Source organism: Herpailurus yagouaroundi, unplaced genomic scaffold (genome assembly GCF_014898765.1).
Source record: "Herpailurus yagouaroundi ecotype Mexico unplaced genomic scaffold, PumYag 207, whole genome shotgun sequence".
NCBI lineage: Eukaryota > Metazoa > Chordata > Mammalia > Carnivora > Felidae > Herpailurus > Herpailurus yagouaroundi.
In genome coordinates, this window is record NW_024412438.1 from 3,257,111 (window position 1) to 3,273,070 (window position 15,960).

At 62.6% G+C, this 15,960-nt stretch overlaps 2 protein-coding genes across 3 annotated transcripts in view; one reads left to right on the forward strand and one right to left on the reverse strand.

Moving 5' to 3' along the window:
- NTRK1 (neurotrophic receptor tyrosine kinase 1) overlaps positions 1–121 on the reverse strand; it is an 18,619-nt gene extending 18,498 nt beyond the window's left edge. Inside the window, exon 1 of the mRNA XM_040452347.1 lies at positions 30–121. Within this exon, the coding sequence (XP_040308281.1) occupies positions 30–121 (92 nt within the window). The remainder of the gene's footprint in view (positions 1–29) is intronic.
- Positions 122–2,792: 2,671 nt separating this feature from the next.
- On the forward strand, positions 2,793–14,933 carry INSRR (insulin receptor related receptor). Of its 2 annotated transcripts, none has more exons than XM_040452581.1 (21): positions 2,793–3,520; positions 4,757–5,060; positions 5,158–5,300; positions 5,507–5,651; positions 6,335–6,549; positions 6,803–6,929; positions 8,287–8,525; positions 8,922–9,089; positions 9,177–9,372; positions 9,730–9,771; positions 9,841–10,061; positions 10,305–10,441; positions 10,530–10,692; positions 10,897–11,002; positions 11,607–11,659; positions 11,842–12,071; positions 12,564–12,674; positions 12,807–12,966; positions 13,250–13,379; positions 13,497–13,631; positions 13,844–14,933. In XM_040452581.1, exons 1-21 carry the CDS (start codon positions 2,824–2,826, stop codon positions 14,082–14,084), a joined length of 3,963 nt encoding a protein of 1,320 aa, XP_040308515.1. In that variant the 5' UTR covers positions 2,793–2,823; the 3' UTR covers positions 14,085–14,933. The 2 variants fall into 2 exon arrangements, with proteins under 2 accessions (XP_040308515.1, XP_040308516.1); XM_040452582.1 differs by having other exon boundaries at positions 13,848–13,956.
- Positions 14,934–15,960: the final 1,027 nt, after the last annotated feature.

Below are 15,960 nucleotides of genomic sequence, written 5' to 3' on the forward strand. Positions count from 1 at the left end.
GGGGGGGGGCGGCTCTCAGGACTTCCCACCAGGAAGAGCAGTTAGTTCCCCCACGTAACCGTGTTTCCCCCTCAGCCCCCTGCGATGTGAGAAACAGAGAGATGAAAGAGATCTCCTCCATCGTGCATTCCAGAGAACAGCATGAGGAGGAGAGTCTCAGGGGTCGTTTCTCGGGTGCAGGGAGGGATGGGTAGCTGAGAACTAGGCACCATGAAGTAATGAATCCACTGTGCAGGCAGGAAACTTGAGGTTCAGAGAATTGAGAGGGAAAGCTGGACTGGGGCCCTGAGCGCTTGTCCCAGGGCCTTGTCCCATGTCCCCCACACTTAGGGCCAATCCACTGGGCCCAGGCCAGACCCTTTCTGTGTGCAGAGCTGGGGAGGGGAGGACCGCATAGACCAAGAGGCCGCATGTGGGTGTGGGGAGCCTAGCAGGGGAGGAAAAGACACTGAATGTGCGACATTCAAAAGCGGGAAGGATTAAGAGCGCGCCCTTCCCCGGTCCCACCGTTCCCTTCCAGACCGAGGCAGCTGGGGGTGGCGGGTCCACTGCTCCGTGCCCCCCCCCCGAGGGGCCCCGTGGCGCCCTCAGATGGGAGGCTTCCAGGAGGAGGTCAGAGTCTCCCTTTCCTACAGAGACAGAGGGGAGCTGCAAAGGGTTGGGGTCGGGGGTCCCCTGAAGAGTGCTGGTGGGGAAGGCACTGCAGGCGAGGGACAGCCCCTCCCCCACTGCCGGGCCAGGACAGGGCACACAGATGCCAGCCGTGAGCCCGGTTGTCAGGAGGGGAGCACGTCCCTGGGAGGGGGTGGGGCGTGGTGTTTGGTTGTTTGATCAGGGGACCCAGATGTACTCTTCCCAGCACAGCTCTGCGCAGGGCCAGGTCCTGAGGGCAGGCAGGCAGGGGTTAATCTGTGAAGGTCGTAGATTTGTTTTTCCAAATGACTCCCATCAGGGGAGCCCTAGAGAGGCCGGGGCATGATGAGAAGTGGCATGTGGGCGCCTTGGAGAGCCTGATTGGCCTTTGCCTGGAGGGGCTAGAAGTGTTTTCTCATTCTCTCCCTCTTTTTGTGCATGTGAACACACACACACACACACACACACACACACACACACACACAGCAGCTGTGCAGAGCCAAGCACAGGGACCATTAATGACAACAGGGAGAAGGTGTGATGCAAGCCTCAGGGAGCCAACCTTGCCTGCCCGCTACCAGGAGCTGGGCCTGGGTCTGTGTGGGGGTGCGGGGGTCTGTGTGGGGGTGCGGTGCTGCCGAGAGCCAGGCAGGAAGTGGGGAGCAGGATCCAGAGAGCCTAGCAGGGCATGACTGGCGAGCCAAAGAATAGACTCGAATCCTCCAGCCTGGAAGGTATCCTCTGGAGCAAATGAGAGTGCATGGGCCAGGCATCCAGCCCAGTCAGGGGGCCGTCTCAGGTGCCTTGGGGAGAGGAAGGAAAGTGGGTCTGAAGAAGCCAGGCACACCCCGGTCCCCGGGGGAGGAGTGGATCTGGGAACCAGATGTCCACCAGTTCGAACCACGGCCCCTGAGTGCCCGGTGGACGCAGCCCTGAGCTGAGCACCGCGGACTCGGTGCCGACTAACAAGGGCCACCCTCGGGAGATCCCGTCCTTGGAGAGGTGACAAAAATGTGGACAACAGTTGTGGGGTGAGGCCCCAGGTGTTCCGGTGGGTGCTAGAGCCAGAACTGGCCAGCCCGAAGGGGGAAGTGACTAACTCAGGTCAGAGGATCGGGGACGGACGGGCTCGACCCGAGGTTCGCAGGACAAGAGCTGGGTGTGTGGCCAGGCCTGGGAACCCTCCTGAGGCTTGGAGACATTAGCGAGGACCCGTTTATCAGCCCCCTGGATATCAGGCCGAGGAATTTTCACTTGAACTTTCGGCAGTGGGGAGCCACGGACGTCCCTTCGAGAGTAAACCAGTGCGGGGACCAGACATCCGGCTCCCTTAGGCCTGGGAGGGAAGCGGGAGGTGTGAGGCTTTGCATCCCAGTCACAGAATCCATTCATTCATCACATACTTGCTGAGCACCAGTTTTGTGCCAAGCACCAAGGATACAGCAATGAACTACACAAAGATCCCTGCCCTTCCGGAGCTTACCGTAAACAAAATAAGTAACTCAGACATTAGCCAACGTTAAGATGTAAGGAGAAAAGTTAAGTAGGAAGGGGGGTAGGGAGTGTTTAAACGGATGGTCAGAGAAGTCCTCATTCAGGAGGTGACATCTGAGCAGAGACTTAAAGAAGGTGAAGGACCGCGTACAGGGAACAGCGCTCTAGCCAGAGGGAACAGAATGTGCAAAGACCTCAGAGCAGAAGCTTGGCTGGCTTGTTTGAAAAACCAGCAAAACAAAGTCAGTGCGGCTGAGGAAGAGAGGCAAAGGGGGTGAAGTCAGAGAGGCTGCAGAGGCCTTGCAAGCCCCGTAAGGACTTGAGCTTTTAATCAGATGCGGGCCGCCGGGGGGTTGTGAGCAGCGTAGGAAGGTCACCCCAGTTGTTTTGAGACGATCCCTTTGGCTATAGAGTGAAGAGACCGGGAGGGGACGCGGGCGGAGGTGGGGGGCCATCTGGGAGGCCACCGCTGTCAATCCAGGAGAAGGGCACAGTGCCCAGCAGCGGAGGCGGTGACTGAGCATTGGATGTGCTGTCATTTAAAGGTGGAGCCCACAGGCTCTGGGGGCAGGGGTGGGGTGGGGGGGCGTGGAGGGAAGGACTCTTCACCGTCACCGCAGGAATGAAGCCGGTTGGGGAGGGAGGAGCTCACTCTGGCCCACGTTGACCCGTCGGGTGCCCGTCCTTCAAGCCGCCATGAGTCCTGTGAGGCCCCGGGAGGAGGCCGCCCCACCGCCACGGCGGAGCCCTGCTCCCACGCCGTGTCCCGCTCCCAGAGGGTCCCCCAGGGCGGGACGGGGAGCTCAGTCCCCTGCCGACCGCCTGCCGCCTGTGCCCGCAGTGTGCCCCAGCCTGGATATCCGCTCGGAGGTGGCAGAACTGCGCCGGCTGCAGGACTGCAGCGTGGTGGAGGGCCACCTGCAGATCCTGCTCATGTTCACGGCCACGGGCGAGGACTTCCGCGGCCTCAGCTTCCCGCGCCTCACGCAGGTCACGGACTACCTGCTCCTCTTCCGTGTCTACGGCCTGGAGAGCCTGCGGGACCTCTTCCCCAACCTGGCGGTGGTCCGCGGGGCCCGCCTCTTCCTGGGCTATGCGCTGGTCGTCTACGAGATGCCGCACCTGCGGGACGTGGGGCTGCCGGCGCTGGGGGCCGTGCTGCGGGGGGCCGTGCGCGTCGAGAAGAACCAGGAGCTCTGCCACCTGTCCACCATTGACTGGGGCCTGCTGCAGCCGGCCCCCGGGGCCAACCACATCGTGGGCAACAAGCTGGGCGAGGAGTGCGCCGACGTGTGTCCCGGCGTGCTGGGCGCCAGCGGCGAGCCCTGCGCCAGGACCACCTTCGGCGGGCACACCGACTACAGATGCTGGACCTCCAGCCACTGCCAGCGAGGTGGGCGCCGGCCCAGAACACGACGGGGCGGCGGGGGGCGCGGGGGGCACCGGAAGAGTGGGGGCAGGCGGGCCGGTGGCCACAGGACGGCGCACGTCCTCGCTCAGCCGGCACGGACCCCCTTCATTCTCACCCGTCCTGTGAGGCAGGCCGTCTTTGTTATTCCCAGTTTGCAGATGAGGAAACTGAGGCTCGGAACAGTTAGGTAACCGAGGTGGCTTACGTGAGCTATTCCACGAGGCTTAGGGCAGTGCCTGGGTCATGGCGGGTGTTCTCTGTCCCGATAAAAGTGGCTGCAGCACGGGCGGGAGGCACAAGGCAGGCTGTCAGGTGGGATCCAGTCTAGCAAGTCAGGTGCAGGGAGAGAAAAGCGGAAGGAGGGAAGGGAGTGGAGCGAAGCAGGGAAGTGAAATAAGGAGGGATGATGGGGGGAGGAGGCGGAGTTCACGGGGGAGGAAAGGAGGACCGTTCAGAGGCTCGGAGCAGATCTGGGGTCCCCGGCCACAAGGAGGTCAGCTCCCTCAGCCCAAAGCCCCTGCTTCAGGGCAGAAGAGTAACCAGATCCCTGCTGTATCTGCCGGGCCCCAGCTCCCCGGTGCCTCCGTGTTGGCTGTAAACACGGCTGCTTCACATCCTCTGTCGTGTACAGTGTCAACACGCCCTGACTGACCCCCGCACGCCCCGCTCCCACAGACAGCGAGCTGCCACCACGCACAGTTCACAAGCCTTGGGCCCCCAGCCCCAAACCCCCCCGCCGCTGCTTGGAGCCGCCTCCCGCCCAGGGCAGAGAGCTGGGGAGGGGGGAGGAGGTGTGGGCAGGGCACGGGCGAAACGGCCCGTGGCGGCCCCACCTCGCACACACTCCCAGGCCCCCTGGCCCCGGGCCTCGGTGCCCGGGAGAAGCTGGCAGGCTCCCCCTGGCACCAGGCCCAGTGATGATCTGAGCACCAGGCCCAGACAGGGCAGCAGGCGGGGCAGAAGCAGCCGTGGTGGACAAGGTCCCGGCTCTGCCCTGAGTTCCGATGTCCCTGGCCAGGCGCCGTGGGAGGTGGGGAGCCACACAGAGGGACCGTGGTCCTTGTCCTGAGAACCCACCTGAGGAAAAGAGAGCCAGCAACCCCGTGCCATCTGAATGGGAGGAATTTGGGTGCGGACGAAGAGTGTTATCCCAGGGGGAGGGGTGGCACCAGAACCAAGGGGGCAGGGGCCAGGCCCGACACGGCCCTCTGTCCGCAGTGTGTCCCTGTCCCCATGGGCTGGCCTGCACCGCTGAGGGTGAGTGCTGCCACGTCGAATGCCTGGGGGGCTGCAGCCGGCCGGAAGACCCGCGTGCCTGCGTCGCTTGTCGTCACCTCTATTTCCAGGGCGCCTGCCACCGGGCCTGCCCCCCAGGCACCTACCAGCACGAGTCCTGGCGCTGCGTCACGGCGGAGCGCTGTGCCCGCCTGCGCTCTGTGCCCGGCCGCGCCTCCACCTTCGGCATCCACCAGGGCCGCTGCCTGGCCCAGTGCCCTCCAGGCTTCACGCGCAATGGCAGCAGGTGAGTGTAGGGGGTGGGGGGGGGGGCACTCTCGGGTCGGTGAGGAGGTCCACGCTGGTCCAGGGCTCATTCCGCACCCTCCACTTGCCCCTGCCAGCATATTCTGCCGCAAGTGTGAGGGGCTGTGCCCCAAAGAGTGCAAGGTGGGCACCAAGACCATCGACTCCATCCAGGCCGCACAGGATCTGGTGGGCTGCACCCACGTGGAGGGGAGCCTCATCGTCAATCTTCGCCAGGGCTGTTAGTACCTTCCCCAGGCCACACCTCTCCTCCCGGCCGTGCCCCCTTACAAGGACCCAGCTAAGGCACCACTGTCCACCACCCCGGGTCCCGGTCCTGAGGGGCCCCCTCCTTGCGCCCCCATCCAGCAACGCGCCCTGCTCCCCCCACCCCATGCAGACCTGTCACCTCCCGCCCTGCTCTGGCCCTGTCTTCCCCATTTCCAGACAACCTAGAGCTGGAGCTGCAGCACAGCCTAGGGCTGATAGAGACCATCACCGGCTTCCTCAAAATCAAGCACTCCTTCGCCCTCGTGTCCCTGGGCTTTTTCAAGAACCTCAAACTAATCCGGGGAGACGCCATGGTGGATGGGTAAGGGGTCAGAAACAGCCTCTGACCTGATCCCTCTGTCACACCTCCTTGTCCCTAACCCTCCCAAAGCAGCGGCAAAGAGCATGGGCTCCGGAACCAGCTCTGCCTCGGACTATCTGTGTGACACCGGGTAGGTTACTTAACTTCCCTGGGCCTCAATTTTTCTTCTCTGTAAAATGGGGTTAATAGAACACTACTTATTTCTTAGGGCTGTTGTGAATACGACTTACGTTGTTATGTATGAAACACAACAGTGCCTAGAACACAGTACGTACTATGTAAATTATGGTGACACTATACGTAAACTCTACATAAACTCTACGTAGGTTGGCTATCATTGTTATCCGATGCTCTCAGCTGCAGAGCAAGACTGCCTCGGTTTGAACCCATCCCTACCACTGACCAGTCAAGGCCTACCTGTCAGGTAGCCAGGATTTGTCAACGTACAGAGAATGTTTTAAATTACCGTCCCACCAAGCGGTTTTTCATGTCTCCCTGGAACAGCCACGGACCCCCCAGGGGTACCCACACTGCAGCTGGAGAGGCAGAGCCCCAGGCTGAGTGCCCCTTCTCCCCTGTGCCCCCGGCAGGGACAGCCCCTCCAGGAGGAACCCATAAGGCACCCCCCCTCCCCCCCTTGCCCCCACCTCTCGTGCAGAGCAAGGTCTCCTGGCCTCCCCCAGGAACTACACTCTGTACGTGCTGGACAACCAGAACCTACAGCAGCTGGGGTCCTGGGTGGCTGCGGGGCTCGCCATTCCCGTGGGCAAGATTTACTTCGCCTTCAACCCGCGCCTCTGCTTGGAGCACATCTACCGATTGGAGGAGGTGACCGGCACGCGGGGACGCCAAAACAAGGCCGAGATCAACCCCCGCACCAACGGAGACCGCGCTGCCTGTGAGGCCCGACCCCCCAACCCCGGGGAGACACGACCCGCGCAAAGCCCAGGCGCGCGCGCGCTGAAACACACCAGACACGCACCCGGGAGGCAGGGGGCGCTTGACCGGGACCCTTAGTTACGTCCGCTTCGGAGGCCGCGTGGGGGGAGGCGGTGCCGCGGGGTCAGGGTGGGGGCTCGGAAGTAGGTGGCTCGGGCAGAGACGAACGCGGCTGAGAGCAGGTGTTGGCCCCCCCCCCCCGCCCCGCCCAGGCCAGACTCGCACCCTGCGCTTCGTGTCCAACGTGACGCAGGCGGACAGCATCCTGCTGCGCTGGGAGCGCTACGAGCCGCTGGAGGCTCGGGACCTGCTCAGCTTCATCGTGTACTACAAGGAGTCGTGAGTGCCAGGGGCGGGGCCAGGGCGAGGGGCGGGGCCCGCGCTGGAGTGGGCGGGGCCAGGCCCGGACAGGGCCGATTCCTTCGCGAAAGCGGTCAGGTGAGGGCAGAGCGCTTTCCGGGGGGGGTGGCTGTAGAGAACCCAGGGGCCAAGACCCCCACGTCGCACTCGCTTGCAGTGCCCACGTCTGGCTCTCCCCTCACTTTATTCATCCCTCCGTGCCTCAGTTTCGCCTCACCAGTGAACTGGAGAGGACAGTCAGGACTTCCGAGAGACCAGGACAGGAGAGAGACCAGGACAGGAGCCCCGCTGAGAAGGCTTGGATACTTAAACTTCAATTCACTATGCTAATGTTCTGTACTGACCACATGCTCCTGCCCCAGCAGCGGTTTGGGGAGTACCCACTAATTTGGCCAGTTTTATGCGTAGCTTTGCCAGCATTTCGTTAAAGCCAGAGGAAGGGAGGGAGCAGGGACAGCCAAGGACAGGCTGCTCTCCTCCAAGAGAGTGTACTGACCAGCGCAGGAGGGCCAGTGGTTAGACCACAGGAAGGATTTCTCCAGAAGCATGGCTAGGAATCAAAACTAAAATTCTTAGAAGAGAGAGGTGGGTCTGGGAGGGCAGTCTGGGAGGGCAGCAGTGAGGAGAACTCCCCGTCTATGGGAGGGAGACAGGATGGGAACCACCTCGCTTGGAAGTCCTTCTTGGGAACTAAAATCCGAGAGGCCTTAACCTTCCCACTAGCACAGGACCTGGCTGGGGGGAAGGGGGTGGGGAGTCAATGGTGGGTGGCCTGTCCCAGTGGTAGGTGAAGGTCTCTAGCACGGGGAGCTGAAGACTGGTAAATACAGATTCCTGGGCCCTACCCCCCCCCCACGCGCGCACACACACAAGTTCTGATTCACTTAGTCCTGGGTAGGGCCCATGAATCTGCATTTCTAACAGGCTCCCAGATAATGCTGAATCTTCTGATCCATAGACCACACTTTGGGGAGCACAAACATGGGCTGCAATGTACCGGCACCCCCTGCCTGGCTTGTGCAGTTCACAATCTACACAACTGTACCCAGCTGCCTCTGGGCTCAAAAGATAGAGAATCTTAGAAGTCCTTCAGCTCCCCTACTATCACTGCCTTGCAGCATGGCTGTGGCTGTGCTCACTCAGAGACAGGCTGTGACTCCTGGCCCAATCCCAGCTCTGAGCAGACCCACTCAGTGAGTGCCCCCAAAGAGCAGGGTGCCTTCACGCCTACTGGAAGAATGGTAACGACAGTCTTCAGGTGGTTCAGAGAGGAGGGGACGCTAAAAACTGGGGTGGGGCTGAGCCACCCCTCAGTTCCGGGGGTCGGGATGTTCAGCCCCTTCCAGAACGCCACGGAGCACATAGGTCCAGATGCCTGTGGGACCCAGAGCTGGAACCTGCTGGATGTGGAGCTGCCCTTAAGCCGCACCCAGGAGCCAGGGGTGACTCTAGCCCCCCTCAAGCCCTGGACCCAGTACGCAGTGTTTGTGCGGGCCATCACACTGACCACTGCTGAGGACAGCCCCCACCAAGGAGCCCAGAGCCCCATCGTCTACCTCCGAACCCTGCCTGCGGGTAGGCTGGACTTCCAAGGGGGTGGGAGCTAGGTGCCTGAGTCGGAAGGAGAATGAGGGAACCCAGGCACCAGACATAGAGAAGCTGGGTCACTGAACACCTGGCCCCTAGAGACTGGGAAGCCAGATGTTAGAGTCCTAGAAAGAATAGGGGGCATCCGTCTGGGTCCTAGGGAGGCTGTGGGTGGGAGAGAGCGCAGGGGGAACATTTGAGCCAGTTCAAAGGCCTTCGAGGGACGGGGGGCCCTGGATTCTGAGTGCCAGGAAAGGGAGTTTGCGGGTCACTGATTCCTTGGGAGAAAGAGAGGGGCTTGGACCCCAGAGAGGGGCCCCTTACCAGACAGTATTTGAAAGGGGGATCCGCGGCCCCTCAGCTGTACCCTACTTACGTCCCCAGCGCCCACGGTGCCCCAGGATGTCATCTCCACGTCCAATTCCTCGTCCCACCTGCTGGTGCGCTGGAAGCCACCGACTCAGCGCAACGGGAACATCACCTACTACCTGGTGCTGTGGCAGCGTCTGGCGGAGGACGGCGACCTCTACCTGAACGACTACTGCCACCGCGGTGCGCAGGGCAGCGGCGCGGGCCGGAGGGGTTGGGACGCGGGCCGGGGCGCCGTGCGTCTAACTGCCTTTCCCTGCGTCGCGCCAGGCTTGCGGCTGCCCACCAGCAACAGCGACCCGCGATTCGACCGCGAGGACGCGGAACTCCAAGCGGAGACGGAGCCCGGCTGCTGCCCTTGCCAGCACCCACCTCCGGGGCAGGTCCTGCCGCCGCTGGAGGCGCAAGAGGCCTCGTTCCAGAAGAAGTTCGAAAACTTTCTGCACAACGCCATCACAATCCCCAAGTGCGGCGAGACGCGCCAACCCCCCCACACACCCCGAGGGCCTGAAGGGCCGGGCCGCGGAGGGGCGGGTGTGGCTGGAGGGGTGTGGGCGGGGCCGCGGAGGGGCGGGTGTGGCTGGGGGGTGTGTGGGCGGGGCCGCGGTGGGGTGGGTGTGGCTGGAGGGGTGTGGGCGGGGCCGTGGGGGGTGGGTCTGGCTGGAGTCGTGGGGGGCGGGGCCACGGAGGGGGCGGGTCTGGCTGGGTGGGGTGTGGGCGGGGCCGCGGGGGCGGGTCTGGCTGGCGGGGGAGGGGCCTGGGTGGGGCCGCTCTGCGGGCGGGGCTGACCCCGGGCCGACCCCGCCCTCCCTGGTCTCCCCAGATCCCCCTGGAAGGTGACGTCCATCAATAAGAGCCCTCACAGGTGAGCGGGGCGGGACTGAGGGGCGGGGTCCCGGGCCGCCGCCGTGGTTCTGACTCGCGCACTCCCCAGAGACTCAGGGAGGCACCGCCGGGCAGCCGGGGCACTCCGGCTTGGGGGGAACAGCTCGGATTTCGAGATCCAGGAGGACAAAGTGCCCCGGGAGCGAGCAGTGCTGAGTGGCCTTCGCCACTTCACGGAATATCGGATCGACATCCACGCCTGCAACCACGCGGCGCACACCGTGGGCTGCAGCGCCGCCACCTTCGTCTTTGCGCGCACCATGCCCCACAGTAGGTGACCCCCGACACCTCTACCCACCCCCCACACCGACCCCAAGGACTCTACCCAATTAGTGCGCCAACTAGCGAGTTCGACCTCCCGGTAACCAGGGCCTCTGCCTGCTCACCCTTCCCAGTCCACAAGTCCGCATATCCTAGAGCTTCCTGAAACCTCCCAGGGTGGCCCCCTTGAGTTTGAACGTGAAGGTGAAAGGAAGTACTTGGGGCCGGACTGCCTGCTGCCCTCTCCCACAGGAGAAGCCGATGGCATCCCAGGGAAGGTGGTCTGGGAGGCAGCCGGCAGAAGCAGTGTCCTCCTGCGCTGGCTTGAACCCCCGGACCCCAACGGACTCATCCTCAAGTACGAAATCAAGTACCGCCGCTTGGGAGAGGTAGGTACCCCAGGGGACCCCCCCCCCCACCCGGCCCCAGTTTTTGCCTCCATTCTCTTCCCAGACAGCTGTTCTGTGTTGTCCTCAGGAGGCCACAGTGCTGTGTGTGTCCCGCCTGCGGTATGCCAAGTCTGGGGGGGTCCACCTGGCTCTTCTGCCCCCTGGAAACTTCTCTGCCAGAGTTCGGGCAACCTCACTGGCTGGCAACGGATCCTGGACAGAGAGTATCGCTTTCTACATCCCTGGCCCAGGTTGGCATAGCCTCTGCCCCAGACTGTACTCCCAGCAGCCCCGCCTGGGTCCCCCGCCCCTGCCACATCTCCGGTTGTGGAAGTCACAGCCACTCCACCGCATTCCTCCCCCTGCTGCTGTTGCCCCTCGTGAAAGGAGAAGCGTCCCCTGTGCTCTGACTTCTCCATCTTTGACCCTACCATCTGCTGCCCTCTGACCACCAGAGGAGGAAGACTCCGGGGGGCTGCACGTCCTCCTCACCGTCACCCCCGTGGGGCTCATGCTGCTTGTCATTCTCGCTGCCCTCGGTTTCTTCTACAGCAGGAAGAGGTGATGATGACCAGTCCTACCGTTTCCCATCCCCCTTCTCTCCCTGAGCCCTCATCACAAAGTCAGTGTGCAGTCAGAGGATGGTAAATGAGACAGGAGAGGACTCCCTAGAGCCCTAACTCATCCCCTGAGGGCAGCATGGAGGAGACACACATTTCAGGGGGGTGACTGCTGGCCTCAGTTTACTGGTGAATTTCCCAACCTTACCAGTGAAAGTCCCACCTCCTGGGACTCCCCGGTCTGGGCACACGGGGACTGTTGGCCACCACGTTCTCAGCCTGCAGGGGAAGAGACAGGAGACCTGACCATGTGCCCTGGAACAGTTGCCAGATGCCCCTGGGGCTGAACACAAGAGGGCAATGGAGGCAGGATTTTGCTTGGCTGGACTCTAAGGGTCACCAGAGTAGGCAGGAGCTGCTCTACTCCCCATTCCCAGCCTGTCACAGCCCAGATGCCGGGACTTGGAAAGTGCGTAGGGATCCCCAAGGTCACCCTTGATCAGGGATGGGGGTGTGGTCAGTAACTTCCCTCCTCTTTGTCCTCTGACATTGCTCCTTCCTTCCTGGGGACACTTCCAGCCTGACCCCCTCACCTCCCTTTGCAGAAACAGCACCCTGTATGCCTCCGTGAATCCGGAGTACTTCAGCGCCTCTGATAGTAGGTCTGGGAGTGGGTGGACAGGTGTGTGGGAAAGGGAGACAGGAGGGAGGACGCCACACTTCCAGGAGACCCTCTTAGAGAAAGCAGCCTTGGGACCCGAGCCCTTTCAGAGAGGAGAGGGGTGGGCGGGGTGTGGCAGAGAGCAGTGTTCTTGCCTCGTGACTCCCACCTCCCCTCAGTGTACATCCCTGATGAATGGGAGGTGCCTCGGGAGCAGATCTCCATAATCCGGGAACTGGGCCAGGGCTCCTTTGGGATGGTATACGAGGGACTGGCACAAGGACTTGAGGCTGGAGAGGAGTCCACACCCGTGGCCCTGAAGACGGTGAACGAGCTGGCCAGCCCACGAGAACACATTGAGTTCCTCAAGGAAGCCTCTGTCATGAAGGCATTCAAGTGTCACCACGTGGTAAGGGAGGATCAGGGACAATGCCAGGGTAGGGTCATAATTGGGCTGAAAGTCATATGGTAAGACGGATAGGGAGGGTCAAGGATGAGGTCAGGGCACCATTAAGGTCAGGGTTGGGACTGTGGCGAAGATCCTAATTGAGGTAAAGGTCGTGGTTAGGGCTGGACTCAAAACCGGATCATGGGAAGACCATGACAGAATCATGGCTGGGGCTGGGATCAGTCATGGTTGGGGGTCAATACTCAGTGTCATTAGGATCATGATTGGGACCAAGGTCAGAGTTGGGTGAATCGTGAAGATTGGAATGATAGTTATGATCAAGTTCGTGGCTTAGAGTCAAGGTCGTTGTTAGATCAGGATTAGGGCTGTGGTCATGGTTGGGTTTAGGGTCAGGGTTGGTGTCTGGGTCAGGTTGTGGTCACAGCAGGTCAGTACTTTGGCCAGGTGGGTCAAGGAGAGGGGACCTGCAACCAGGCTCTTTGTCCGTCCCAGGTACGTCTCCTGGGCGTGGTGTCTCAGGGCCAGCCAACTCTGGTCATCATGGAGTTAATGACCCGTGGGGACCTCAAGAGCCATCTTCGATCTTTGCGGCCTGAGGCAGAGGTGGGGACCAGAAAGACCCTGGGCCAAGGGGCTGGAGCGTTAGAACTGACTTGGGCACAGTTGTGGGGGAATCCTTGGGCAGGAGTCCAACCTCCGGGTTCCTTCTTCACCAGCCCCCTGTCTTGGCTCTAGAACAACCCTGGGCTCCCGCGGCCAGCACTGGGAGACATGATCCAGATGGCTGGTGAGATCGCAGATGGCATGGCCTACCTTGCCGCCAACAAGTTCGTGCACCGAGACCTGGCGGCCCGAAACTGCATGGTGTCCCAGGACTTCACCGTCAAGATCGGGGGTACGCAGGGTGCAGCGGGTAGGGGCAGCCTGAGGAGTAGAGTGACCCTCCCTGAGCTAGACTAGGAGATCCAGACCTGGCCCCCAGCTCTGCCCCTAACAGCCACTCCCCCCACCCTGGATCTCAGGCTTCTCGTCCAAGGCCAGGGGGTGGTTGGCGTGGGATGATCTCTGAGGTCCTTTGAGCCGCCGCATTCCAGGATTCTTGGGGGCTGTGCAGGGGGAGATGGCCGGGGCTGGTGTGGCCTTCCGCGGCCCCACACCTGTCCACCCTCACTTTGCAGACTTCGGGATGACCCGAGACGTGTATGAGACAGACTATTACCGCAAGGGTGGGAAGGGGCTGCTGCCCGTGCGCTGGATGGCCCCCGAGTCCCTCAAAGACGGAATCTTCACCACCCACTCGGACGTCTGGTGGGGACTGGCTGGAGCAGAGGGCTCAGGGGGTGTGCAGGTGGGGCTGGGGAGGGGCCCAGGTGCACTGCGCGGCGTGCAAGGTGCTGGGCTCAGGCCCTCGTGCGTGCCCTCCAGGTCCTTCGGTGTGGTGCTCTGGGAGATCGCGACTCTGGCTGAACAGCCCTACCAGGGCCTGTCCAACGAGCAGGTGCTCAAGTTTGTCATGGATGGTGGGGTGCTGGAGGAGCTGGAGAGCTGTCCCCTTCGGCTGTGAGTGCCCCCTGCCCACCGTCTGCCCTGCCCCGCCCCCGCGACGGCGGCCCCGCCTCCTCTGATGCTGTAGGTCCACCGGTGCCCCGCTCTGAGCCTTCCCGTTCTGAGTCCCCACTACGACCCCATTTCCGCCCCCGTGGCCCTCCCGATGTAGTCCCCTACGCCCCCCCTTGCACCAGCTGGCCTTCTCACGCTGGCCCCCTCCCCAGGCAGGAGCTGATGAGCCGCTGCTGGCAGCAGAACCCACGCCTGCGGCCCACCTTCACCCACATCCTGGACAGCATTCGGGGGGAGCTGCGGCCCTCCTTCCGCCTCTTTTCCTTCTACTACAGCCCAGAGTGCCGGGGCGCCCGGGTGTCCCCACTGCCCGTGGCCGAGCCTGACTCCCTACCGACCCCAGAAGGGGCTCCCTCAGACTACAGCCCCCAAAAGGGGGGCCCGGGGCACTGAGGCCACCCTAATCTCTGGGTGACGGGCCTCCCACGGGCAGAGAGGAAGGGTCCTGACCTTTGAGGCCCTGAGGTGTGCAGACGTTCACGCCCCACCCCATGCTCAGAAGGGTCATGGGGGCGGCCCAGGCTGGGCCAGGGAGCAGGAGAGGGAGGATTGGGTGGGGGCAGAGGGGGCAGAGCAGACTCCCCATAGGAGTCTGAGTTTCTCCACGAGCAGCTCAGCAAGGTCACGGCAGGAAGAGTGGACAAGAAGTCCAGCCTAGGGAGAGGGGCCCACCCACCCAGAAGGTGGGGTCCGGAGACCCCCAGCCTCAGCTTGGGGTGTCCTGTGGACCTCTGGGACTATCAACACACTCAAAACCAGAGGAGCACCCGCATGAGGCCGGGAGCCCTCTCTGTCCCCGTGTGGAGGTGGGGGATGGGATGTCCGTACGAATGCCCTTCTCAGCCCCACGTTCCCCCTCCTCCCCTCGTCCCCACGCATCAGGGGGCGTGGGGAGAACCCAGAGACCTGGGTGAGCAGTTCCTAGCCTGTAGCCTGCCCTCACTTCCTCCCCTCCTTCGCCACACCCAGGACCCCCCAAGTTTGGTGCTCCTCCGCCCTCCTCCTCAGGGGCATCCCTTGGTGCAGATTCACCCCTTCTCCCAGCCCCTTCCCCTCAACCTCCCCCCTGCCCTAGGATGATTAAGGCTTTGATCCTTCAAGCCTTGCTTCCTCCCTGCCCTCACTCCTGCCCCCCAACCCCGGCCTCTCAGGGGAAGACTGAAGGAGGCACAATAAATGCTGAGGTCTGTTTGTGCCCTGGTCCCTGGAGAGCCCATTATCTCTCCATCTATGTGGTCTTAACACTGGCTGAACTTCCTCCTTCCCTTCTTGGGGACTTGACACGGTGACCCTGAGGCCGCGATACAGGATAAATACTGGGCTGTCAAACACCACCTCCACGAGGACCTAACAGCCCGGGTTGTCATGGCCGTGTCCGCCGCTCGGGCAGCCAGAGGTGGCTGAGCCTGGCAAGGAAGCTTTGCCTCTGGGCTCCCAGCCTCACCAACCGTCCCCCACACCTCATCTTTAGGTCGTCCCTCGCTGCTTCCACCGGGCAGACGTCTCCCGGGCATCGGAGGACAGATGCAGGGGTGGGGGAGGGGCCCTGATGACCGGTCCGTGCTGGACGTCCCCCCCCCCCCCGCCCCCCAGCCAGGGCAGGGGCCGCGAGCAGAGTCTGTGTGTCTGGCTCCCTTAGATTACCCACAAGCAGAGATGCCCTGCAGGCGTGTTGAAGGAGCACAGGGGAGTCCATTTCCAGGCTCTTATGCCAGGAAGAGCTGCAGATAAACGACTTAAAGCCTTGGTGAAGACGATGGAGGCAGAGGGGGCTGGTCACGGCTCAGGACATTTTAGCATCCTGTACCAGCGTCTCCCGCACCCTGGGCTCGGGGCCATGGCTCCCGCGCTGCCACGCGCTGCCACGGACCCAGAGTCTGGGGACGTTTGCGCTTCTGAGCTTGCTTGGCGCCCTCGTGCCCTGCAAACCACAGCTCCTTAAGGCCTGAGTGGAGTGGGCACGAGTCTGTGTGAGACCATCTCCGTCATAGCAGTTACAGCTCACTTACACTCCGCTGGCAGGGGCAGTGTGGGCAGCCGGGACCACCTGTCCCCCTGGACCCCTGCCCTGCCCCTGCCTGTCAATGGTAGCTGATGCAACAGTGACCCCTAATGGTTGCTGGTGGAACCACAGTTTACGGAGAATGGAACCCCCGGAGGTTGTTCTCTGGGTTCCTGGTCTCGACCGGCCTCCCGCTGACTAGAAGGGGGGGGGGGGTGGGCACGCCACACAGGGGCCCCAGGGGAGACCCACACACCTACACAGGGC